This window comes from Martes martes, assembly GCF_963455335.1.
Source record: "Martes martes genome assembly, chromosome: 10".
In the NCBI taxonomy this organism is placed as follows: Eukaryota; Metazoa; Chordata; class Mammalia; order Carnivora; family Mustelidae; genus Martes; species Martes martes.
The window spans coordinates 71,808,064-71,820,193 of record NC_137898.1 but is presented as its reverse complement, the minus strand read 5'-3'; the positions used below and the strand labels follow the sequence as shown (position 1 = coordinate 71,820,193).

Genomic DNA, 12,130 nt, shown 5'->3' with positions numbered 1-12,130 from the left:
AACCTCTTTGAAGCCTTTGAATATTTCATCACCCTAAAAGTAATGACCACTGGCTTCAATTGTCTCCAACTTTCTGTTCTATAACCAAAACTCATTTCTTTCCAGCTCATTAGAGAAAGTTTTGGGACTTCCCTGCATTACCTGGCTTGTTATAAATACTCTGAGCCCTAACCTTTCTCTCTACATCATTTTCCATATTTATTTCTTCTCTCTTTTTCTAAAGGATGCTAACCATTTCCCCCATAGGCTTTTTTAAAAGGCTACATTCTGGCTGTTGCTTGAAAGGAAGAAACATTATAGTAACTTTTCTAGGCTAAACTCTAACAGATTATTTGTACAGCTTGTCAATAAGCATACAATTTCCAGAAGAAAAAAACCAATAGACTTGAAAGAGTTATTCAGAAACATTCTAGAGTGGTCAGAATTCCTTTCTTCTTTTTTCCTTAGATGGCATGGGGATATGGGAGGAAGCTAATCAAGTTAACAAAGACTGTATTTCAAATGGCAATGAACATATATAAAACATCTTAATATTTTCTTCCTGTCAAAATATAACACATTAATCAGAGGTCTTCTTACAGAAGAGATAAGCTAATTTCCCTTGATAGGATCAACTGAGCCTTACTCTGCACTTCTGCAAGGTCAGGGTCTCACCATTCACTGTGGAACTTTTGTACTAAGACTTGAAATGATCAGAACTAAGTTTCCACTATATAATGACTCTACCCTGTTTTCCAAATAGAATTCTTAGGTTTATTGGTGAATTTCACCTTTTCTAGCATCACACTTCCTCCTGCTATGTTTATTCTATGTATGGAAACAAAATCATGATCAGCAGAATTTGGTTGAGTAGGAGAATTCAAGTCTGTAACTAAACATATATTCTGTATATTACTAAACTATTGGCACATGACAGCTAAGGGCACTGGCAATACAGGCTGACCAAAATATTTAAAGTCTTTCTTTCATCACCAATTCTCATTTCACACACTCATAAATAGCCACAGTTCAGAGATCTCCACATACTCCCTCTAATATAGAACATGCTCAATTGTATTTAAAGAAAAAAGTTGTCAGTGCACCTGGGTGGCTCATTCAGTTAAGCATCTGACTTGATTTCAGCTCAGGTCCTGATCTCTGGGTCATAAGATCAAGCCCTGCCTCAGGTGCTGCACTGGGCATGAAGCCTGCTTGAGATTTTCTCCCTCTCTTTTTCCCTCTACCCCTCTCCCCACCCCACCCGGACTCTCTCGCTCTTTAAAAAAAAAAAAAAAAAAGTTATCATTTAGGATAGGCTAAATTCTAACAGGCTTACTTTGTGCCAGACATTGTGTTAACTGCTTTACACATATTATCTCATTGGTTTCTCACAAAGTAATGCACAAAGAGGATGGTTTTAACCCTATTTACAGCAGAAGACACTGAGTAGCAAGGTCTTAAGTGGCAAGTGGCAAGTGGCAAGTTATGGACTCAGCCACTGGACCAAATATAAAGCTTCCTCAGAGGAGCAACCATATTAGCTTTAGTTACCATTACAACCCAGGACCTAGTATTGTACCTGACACCTAATTAATATTTGGAGAAGAAAAGAAAGGGAAGGGACACTAGATCTGACCCCAGTGCCACGTGTTAGCTGTCTTTAAGATGCTATCAACAGGGACACCTGGGTGGCTCAGTGGGTTAAGCCTCTGCCTTCCGCTCAGGTCATGGTCTCAGGGTCCTGGGATCGACCCCTGCGCATCAGGAATCTCTGCCCAGCAGGGAGCCTGCTTCCCCCACCCCCTCTGCCTGCCTTTTTGCCTACTTGCAATCTCTCTCTCTCTCTTAAATAATTAGAATCTTTAAGAAAAAAAAAAAGATGCTCTCAGTAAATATTTATTCATTTGATCAGATTTTATAAGCCATTAGTTCCTGGCATTCACCAGACACCAGGCTACAGACTTCACTATTTGAAATACTAACACTTCGCTTATTAAAGACTTACATATTTCCTTAGGTGGTATTAAAAGAGAAACAGTAAAAATATATAAAATATTTAACTAGGAAAAAAATGCAATTTTAAAAATATAAATATATGAAAGCTTACTTCTAGATTTCTTTAAATAAAGAATTTTTATTCACAAAGAAGAAAAAATATGTAAAGTATTATATTAAACTGGATACAATTTTTAACAATTTCAGCAATGTTGGAAATGGATCTTAAAATCTGAATAATCAATTAACTTTGTGAACAAGATTGAACATCAAATATGTATATTTCATAGTCTCTTCAAATAGTCCTCAAATCATGAAAAAATTTGATGTCAAAAAATATATCATTTTATTACAAATTTCATCATCATTTTGAAATAATATAGCCCTAGTACTTATTATACATATAAATCTGTATTTATGGCTATATTTATCTTAAACTAAGAGATGATTAAATCAAAGTGACATTTGCCACATAAGTTCTAAATAACTCTATTACTGGTTCACCAGACATATACTAAAATCCTTATTATGTGCTAGGCAGGGTCTAAACCTGAAGAAACAGAAATCCATACCAAAAAGTTCCTATCCTTATTCCAGCAATTACATTTAAAGCAAAATATTCTCTATTAGTTATTTAAAGAATGTTCCAGAAAGGCAAAAAAAAAAAAAAAAAAGGTTTCCATTCTAATAAAACATGCAGAATACCTAATACCACACAGTAATAGAAAACAAACTAGATACTGGATCAAATCCCCTAACCATCTTTCTAAAACAGCCAAATCCATGCTGCTGTGCTCTGCTTTACATACAAAAATCTTTAAATACACTTCAAACTCCTTGCTATCATCTGTTTCGTCTTACTCAGACTGTGTGTTTCTTGAGTTCAAAGAAGACGTAAGAGAGAAAAATACTTCTTTAAAATAGTTTACAGTGGTGGTTAGGCATTAAAATTAGTAGATTTTAGTAGCTGTGTATACTAAATAAGTAGTAGTTCTATAATAGATTAGTAGATCTATATATATATAGATAATGGAGCCCTAAGCTAGACATGATGGACAAAGTCTTTGGGGATGGAGTCCACGCACCTACATTTTTTGGAGCTCCATGGGCAGTCGTCATGTACAGTAAAGGCTAAGAACCACATTTTTAACAAAGAGGGGGTGGCGTCTGGATGGCTTACTTGTTAAGCATCCAACTCTTGATTTCATCTTAAGTCTTGATCTTAGGGTCGTGAGTTCAAGCCCTGCAGTGGGCTCCACGCTGGGCATAGAGTCTACTTAAAAAAAGGGTGGCTGGGGGAAGAAGGGCACATAAAGCTGCCTAAAGTAGAAAATGTTAAAGCTATATAGGACCTTAAAGATCAACTAATCAAATCATTTTTCTAAAGTATGAATCTGAAGTTGCAAGAAATTAAATGAACTGCCCAAGATCACATAGTTATTAAAGCCAGGAAGAGAATCCACATGGACTAGCATGCAGACCAGTGTCCTTTCCAGCACACAAAGCTGGCTCTTCTACTTGGAAAAGAAGTAAAGTATAAATTCTTGATTCACAGGCTTACTCAATATAAGCACTCATATAGTAAATTCTCAGGGAAATGTGATTAAAAAAAACCCTACAGTTGACCCTTGAACAACATGGAGGCTAGAGACACCAACCCCGAGCAGAGTCAAAAAAACTGCATATAAATTTGACTCCCCCAAAACTTAACTACTAATAGTCTATAATTGATTGCAAGCCTTATAACATCATCAATCAACACATATTTTGTATGTTGTAAATTTTTTAAAAAGTCTTCCCAGGGGCGCCTGGGTGGCTCAGTGGGTTAAGCCTCTGCCTTCAGTTCAGGTCATGATCTCAGGGTCCTGGAGTCAAGCCCCGCATCAGACTCTCTGCTCTGCAGGGAGCCTGCTTCCCCCTCTCTCTCTCTACCTGCCTCTCTGTTTGTGATCTCTGTCTGTCAAATAAATAAATAAAGTCTTTGAAAAAAAATCTTCCGAAAAAACTGCTTCCTAACTTATATAATTTAATCAAGATACCAAAGATCCAGCCCTCACACAGGACTATACAAAAAAACATATCAACATGATTAGACATCTAGTGACTGAACAGAACTGTGAAGGGTCAGTATTTTTTTCCATTCACTTTAAGTCACATATTTCTCTATACATACTAAGAGGGAATAGTGATAATCGGAAGGCGTAAAAAGTCATGGCTGATCACATAATCTTAGAGGTCTTAGCTACTCTGCTATTTTTCAGCTGTCGAGCTATAGGATAACTGAATAATTAGAAAACTGTAAATAAGTGAATTACATTGGCAGAGACTATACAGTACAGTGGAATGAGTGGGCATTAGAGTTAGACTGGTGCTCAAATCCTAGCTCTCCCATTTCGTAGCTATTCGATCAAAGGCAAAATGTTTAAACCCTCTGAGCCTCATTTTATCTATAAAATGAGCATAATAATTTTCCCCTTGGTGAAGATTTAGAAAAGATAATGTGTCACCCCTTTGTTTAAATCCTCCAATGATTTACTATAACTTCTAAAGCCAGTTTCAAACCCTTCAAAAACTATCTTCTTATTTTCTGAAGAGGAACCAGGTTTTCTGGTCTCAACATTTCTTGAAACGTCCAGGAAGAAATGCCCAATAATTAGACAAAGCGTAAGCTTAGAGTCAGAACACAGGGAAGGGTGGACAAGCAAATGTCAGTGTCACAGTGCAACCAGACAATAACTTACTCAAAGACTGATCTTTTCGTAATTTGGACATACCAGTCTTTATTCTTCCTACTTGATAGCACTGTCATGGAGTTACTTCTTAATCTCTGCTTAACAGCAATAGGCTAGAACAATTTTTTAAGTGCCCTAGGATAAGTAAACTGCTTGCCCCTCTCCTCCCTTGGCACTTCATAAATTTTCCAATATGATAAATATGGTAATTACAGCTTCTGTTTAAATAATTCCCTAAACTGTTAACCTTTTAGCATTTCTCCTACTACCAAATGAATTCTCTTTTGTTGCCCTGATACTAAAATGTAGCACATTCCAAATGGTCTCTGCACTCTAGTTACTTCCAAACTCAACATGACTAAGCATTTTCTACGCTTTGCCAGATTTTTTTTCCAGGTATTCATCCAATTGTTTCCTCAACCAGAGTAAATATCTCTAAAGGCGAGAGGCATGTTATATCATCTACTTCCATAGTACTTAGCCCAGTAGCTCCAAAAATCTATGCCACTTGTATATACACATATTTAGTAATATCTTTGTTTTGTCTTAATTTTCTATTTTCCAAGTCAAATAATTAAATTAAAACTATTTTGTAGCCTATCCTAACTGCCATTTACTGAATACTGGCCACATGTCACTGTATTTTTTAAAATACAAAATATTGTATTTTATCAATGTTAACATATCAGAGACTTATAAGAAATCGCAGAATTACTATGAGGTATCACTGATGAGAAGACACATTCCACTTTCAGAGATCTCAAAATATAAAAGAAAAAAAACGTGCAACTTAATAGTTTTAACCTCACTTTCAAAACTGAAAGTCAGAGAGTGCTTAAAAACTCTGTCCAAAGGATACCTGGGTAGCTTTGTCAGTTGGGGCTTCTGCCTTCACTTGGGGTCATTATCTCAGTGTCCTGGGATCCAGCACCGCATGGGGCTCCCTGCTCAGCAGGAAGCGTGCTTCTCCCTCTCACTCTGTCCACCCCTCTCAGCTTGAGTGTGCAAGCTCTCTCTCTTTCTCTCTCAAATAAATAAATAAATAAAATCTTTAAAAAAAAAAAAACCTCTGTCTAACATTAATACTTCTTTTTTTTTTTTTTAAAGATTTTTTATTTATTTATTTGACAGACAGATCACAAGTAGGCAGAGAGGCAGGCAGAGGAGAAGGGAGGAAGCAGGCTCCCTGCTGAGCAGAGAGCCCGATGCGGGGCTCGATCCCAGGACGCTGGGATCATGACCTGAGCCGAAGGCAGCGGCTTTAACCCACTGAGCCACCCAGGCGCCCCTAACATTAATACTTCTTAACGAGGTTAGTAACCTGTGGCAATCCCCAGTACCTGGTAACTGGGAGGGAGAAATGGATCAAAAGCCAGCTGCTTTAACTACTTCCTCTCCATTATGTAAAATATGTACACATCCAATATGTGTTGATATGCTCAAAAGATTACGTTTAAAACTGTCTTGCATACATTTGCCTTCTTGCAACAGAACATAAAGTTCAAAAATTCATTGCCACCCCCCCCAAAAAATACATAGTAATTACTAAATTCTGAGATTCATTTTGACATATTCTAGGCAGACAAATATACCTGACTTTATTAATGGGAATTATTTTTTTCTCAAAATGGCACCACATACTAGTTTGTTGATAATACAAAGCGATCAGTTAAGTCTTTTTCATAGACAAAATATGTATTACAAGTTACTACCAAAGTTCCTTGCCAATATACAATTCAGCATTTAAGAGTATATGATTTCCCAATGATTGTACATTTTCACCTAACAGCAGATATACTGACAGATAAAGCTTATAATCATACAATAATATAATTTCAGTTAACTCCTCAGATATTCAGTCACTTCTACTATTAAATATTTAGGTTACTGAATTATAAATACTACATTAAATGGCACAGAATTTAATTTTAGAACGAGGAACACTATATTCTATCCTTAAGTATCTGCTAGTAGAATAGAAAAAACATGGCAACATAACATCATATTCAACCTCAACTTAAGTATGTCTTGGTGAGAAAGTAAATTAAGAAAAGGCAGAGAGAGTGGTAATCAGGCTGGTAATAATTCTGGAGTGAAAATTTATTTCAGTAGTAGCAATTTTTTTTAAGAATTCTCAGGAGCATTTAGAACATTGAAAACTTAGAATCTGTTATCTTAATTGAGCCTCACCTATAAAACAAACAGACTAAATTCCATTTTTCCCACCTTCTCTCTCTTGTTTCTCTCTCTCTCTCTCTCTCTGATAAATGTCAACTTTACAAGTTATTTTATCCTAAGAAAGAAGTATCAGATCTGTAGAACACAGAATAAAAAGAAAGGAAAAGGTACAGAATTATTATCACTAAATATATATATATATGCAGAAGTTATTATTAAGCAAATTATCATCTTCTTTTCAAAGTAAAAGCAATTGGTAACCAAATATTAAAGAGTTAGCAATTTGCTTTCAACCCAAGATCCGGTTCAATATGAATGAACTAAAATAGATTTGTAGGTCAGATTCACTCAGTATTATGTACATCATGTATTTCTCAATTTGCTATATAAAGTATCACAGAATTCACCACACTTTCTGTTTTAAAAACAGCATACTATGAAATAAATAATATTTATGTCAAAATTCTCATCTTACTTCTCCATTTCTTAACGTTGTGATGGTTCCTCTTGCTACTGCCATTCTAAATAGTGTTTCTGTGGCCTGTGAATTTAAAAAAAGCAAAAATACACATTCATAATCTGTACTCAACTGTATACCCCCTCCAAACTGTAAAAAACATTCATTATGATTATATTTCCAGCAACTTCTAGAGAAGTATCAATAAGTCATATTAAGAGCTACATGATCTCCATTATACTTCAGAAAGATCAACTTCAGAACATTTTAATAATAGTAAGGAGTGCAAACAATTGTTTCAAAAGTTATTTTGGACTGCTGGTGTTCATCCATGTCTATAGAGTTTAAATTAGTACACTCACATAAGTTTAAACCCTGGTTTGACTAACAAAGATTAAGTAAAAAGCTAGTATTTGGATTCAGTTCAGAAACTATCGTTTTTTTTCTGATTTTTAATTTCCATTTAAGTTCCATTCAAATCACCTGACTGCCACTGAAATACTGACAGAACATGAAGTAATTCGGTGATTCCATATATAAAATAACACCCAAAAAGAGTTTTTGCTTTCTATATACTAACAATGAATAATCTTAAAAAGAAATTAACAAATCTACATAAGTTTAAACAATGAAGCAAAAGACTTGTTCACAGACAGCTACGCACACTGCTGAAAAGAGATTACAGAACACACACATAAATGGAAAGGCATCCTGTGTTCATGAACTGTAAGACAACTGTTAATAAGTCAATACCACCAAAAATGATCTATAGGGTCAATGTGAATCCTAGAAAATCCCAATGACTTTTTCTACAGAAACAGAAAAATCCATCCTAAAATTCATACAGAACCCAAAGGACTCCAAATAGCCAAAACAATCTTGAAAAAGCCAAGTTAAAGGATTCACACTTCCTGATTTTAAAACTTATTTCAAAGCTATGGTAATCAACCAGTGTGGGACAGAATAGAGAGCCCAAAAATAAACCTTTGCATACATTACCTAATGACATTCAATAAGGGTACCAAAACCATTCAGTGAGGGAAAGGACAATTTTTTAAAGAAAATATCCACATGCAAAAGAATGAAGTTGGACCCTTACCTTATACCATATACAAAAATTAACTCAAAAGAAATCAAGAGCATAAATATAAGAGCTAAAACTATACAACTCTTAGAAGAGAAAATAAGGGCATAGCTTGATGATTCAGGGTCTGGGGAGGACCCATTTCCTGGTTCCTGGACAGCTGGAAGCAAAGAGAAGCAAGCTCTTTCTCTACTCTCATAAGGGCACTAATCCCATTGGTGAAGGCCCATCATCTAATCTGAATTACCTCCCACTGAGGGGTAGGGCTTTGACATGAATTTCGGGGTGACAAAAACACTGAGTCCAGGAAAAGCTATTCCAGTCAGATGGGGTCAGAAATATAAAGGCCAGTAGGTGAGATCATGCTTGGCATGGACGAAGACAAGCAAGATAGCCAATGAGGCCAAAAGAAAAACGTTTTGTGAGACTATGATTGGGAAAAAAGAGGATGCAAATTCATCTGTTCAATACGTGCTTCTGATTTTTAACTTGGCACAAGAGGAATTCATTTCCAACCTTCGCTAATAGAAGACAGAATTCAAAGGATGTTCTACAAAACATAAATTTTAAAGAATTAGTAATCCCCACCCCCACAAAAAAAAAGAACAGAAAAAGGCAATCCTAAATTTAAAAACTGAATGCACATCTAATGAAATCCAAAGAGTAGGAGGGTTGAAAACCTGGAGGAAACGGGAATAAAACTGATGTGTGTGTATGAACTTAGTGTGACCGGCGTAACATAAACAGCAGTGGAAACATGTTAATTCAGACATAAGGAAATAAATAACAGAAGAAATACATAAAAGGCTGCAAGCGGTTGGCTCTGGGTGGTGGAAATCAGGCATCAGAAGAGGTGAGGAAGAGCACTGCTCTCTTTCCATTAGCTCTGCAGCAAGCACGCTATTTGACTGTTTACGCTACATAGACATCCTTGACCAAAACTTTTTTTTAACTTTTAAAGGTTGATTTTAAGTAAATCAAGAGTGTCCAATTTTGCAAAGAGGTCAAATGCTTTACAACTTCAATCGAGGAGTGCCTCCAAGAATAAAGCCAAGGACTGAATAAAAGGACATAAAGTCAAACAGTGTACGCAAACTCTGAAAAAGTTTGACAATAAAGGTAAGAAATGACTATGAGTTGTTGCTAGAAAGAACTGAGTTGAGACAAAATTGAAGACAGTATACTTTTAGGACAGAAGAGATTTAAACAAGTTTGTAGTGGCTAAGTAGAAGCAGTCAGTCAGGTAGAAGAAGTTCAGACACGAGGAGGAAAATGGATCCCGACAGAAGGGGATTCCTGTGGAAGACAGGATCAAGAGCACACAGCAATCTGTCAACTAAGTTAAAAGGGAGAAGGTACAAATATGGGCAAATACTTTCCCTCTGCTCTTCGCCCTCCCCTCTGTCCCCTCCCTTTCCCTCTCCCTCTCTAAACCACAGGACAGGATAATCTGAGAATGACAAAGACAGGGAGAGAAAGAAAGAAGGGGATGAGACTAAAAGTAAAAGCAAAGCAGAAAGGAATGGAACTGCCAAGCAGTACTAAAAGCCCAGCTAAGGCTGAAAGTCATACATCTCTGTTGTGACAAAGCTACACAGTTACAGAATTAGCAAGCTAAGACTGCAGTTTAGGAATTATCAAGGAAAAGTGAGCAACCCCAGACAGGGCAGGAATTAAAAAGTAACAACTTTTCATTCAACTTTATTGGTAAAATATAGCATGTAACTTATCCATAAAAGCCAATTTTTTCTAACATTGTGTATGAAAAGAGCAATCTTGAGAATACTCCTTTACATACACATACCCACCCCGGGGGGGCGGGGCAGATGGATATCTACACACAAAGTTAGAAAATAAAAAATCTTTTAGAACAAACGCTGTTAAATTTTGTGATTCCAGCACAATATGAATATAATTGCAATTCATAATTCACTGAGAGAGGTAAAACAGGCCACTGATGAAAAAGGTAAGGGGTTGTTATTCATATACCCGTACAAAAAACATATTATAAGTGAATGACTTTGCTATGACAAATGAACTTAACTAAAGCATATAAAACTAGATATTAAAAGATCTATTTACAGAAATTGTTACTGAAGGAAAAGTTTCTCATCAATGATATACTTGCATTTTTTCTATTCTTAACAATATGTACATTAAATTACATCTTCCATCTTCCTATCTTCCTATTTCATTTTAAACCTTATTTAATCTAGTGATGTGATTATCAGTATTCCTCTAGGCCACGTTAGTTACTGTATATATTTGAAAAGCAAAAGGTGACAGGCAGAGGCAGCAAGCATTTGGGATAAAGTATACAATAACTTCTCTAAACCAGATCACATTATTTGCTTTTTTGTGTCCCAAAAACCTCAGGTAGACTGAAGATCTAATTCTTTTCCTGTACTTTCTCCTGTAGAAGAATACCAAACCTAATCTTTTGTTTCCAACTAAATTGATTTATTTCATCGGCTCTTCCCACCAACATTTTCAAGATGTCTCATTCTAACAGCACTCTGTCAATTCAGCTCAGCTTCCTTTGATTCTATAGGGAACTACTGGAGTGTACAACATTCTTTTGACCTCTTCTAAAGAGATTGCTTTTAATTTACTTGTACCCAAACAATGTCTAACAAGTGTCAAAAACAATGAGATACAGGGCTAATTCTTAGCATTTGTAAATTGACCACCAGCAAATTCTTCATTGAAATTTCCCTCTCCTTGAGTTTTGATAACAACTACAATGACTACTACAAAAACATTCATTAAACATTTTCTGTCAGTGGCAGGGTAGAAAAACATCAATAGGTCCTTATTTAGAAATAGGTTACCAAGAGAGACTGCTTTTTTAAGAGTGTTAAATAAAAGAGACTTAGGAGACATGAAATCTAGATGTAATAAATGCAAGGTTCTGGGCTAGATCCTCGTATTTGTCTGTGTATGTGTGCAAATAAAAAAAGACCCAGGAATTATAATGAGCTGGTAACAGTAGTAGTCTCTGGATGTTTTCTTTTTTTCCCTCCTTTCTAACATTCTACATATATACATATATACATATATATATATGTTATATATATATATAACATATATATATGTATACACACACACACACATACTTTTGGTAATTATAAAAAGGAAACCAAAACAAGTGACAATTTTTGTCACACTAAAAGATAAAAGAGATTTAAAGCAGAATTTTGGAACAATGTAAATGCTATAACACAAGCAGTACTATACTGAGTAGCATCTAAAGTGAAGATAACCAAAATTCAATAGACTGATGCTCTTATATTCTAGTAATTTTTCTTTCAATAAACCAACACGAAGTAAAATTAAGAAGAAATTTATATTTAAAATGCTTTACCTTGAAAAGCAGTATAATAGCTTTAAAGCATATTACAGTCAGACTTCAGTACATTAATTTAATTTGAAGTTTATTTATATAAATACAAAAGTTGTATTTAGCAGGCATTTATTTCCTATTAATTAAGCAACTAGAATTCTAGTTACCTTATTTTCACTATTTACAATCTGGGCAAACCTGAGGCGGATCATTTAAACTCTCTAAGCTCTGACTTCCTCTGTAAAAAGGTAACAGGAATATCAACCCATCTTCCTGTGTTGGTTAATGCAGGTATTAACATATGTGAAAAGCTTAGTAAAGGACTAGCTAAATACAAAATAATGAATCAAGGTCTAGCTTAG

The 12,130-nt window shown here is 35.4% G+C and overlaps 1 protein-coding gene across 1 annotated transcript in view; it reads right to left on the bottom strand.

Moving 5' to 3' along the window:
• The window catches only part of TMEM135 (transmembrane protein 135), a 243,603-nt gene that overhangs the window by 144,289 nt on the left and 87,184 nt on the right, over nucleotides 1-12,130 (bottom strand). Inside the window, exon 5 of the mRNA XM_080815167.1 lies at nucleotides 7,360-7,425. Within this exon, the coding sequence (XP_080671293.1) occupies nucleotides 7,360-7,425 (66 nt within the window). The remainder of the gene's footprint in view (nucleotides 1-7,359; nucleotides 7,426-12,130) is intronic.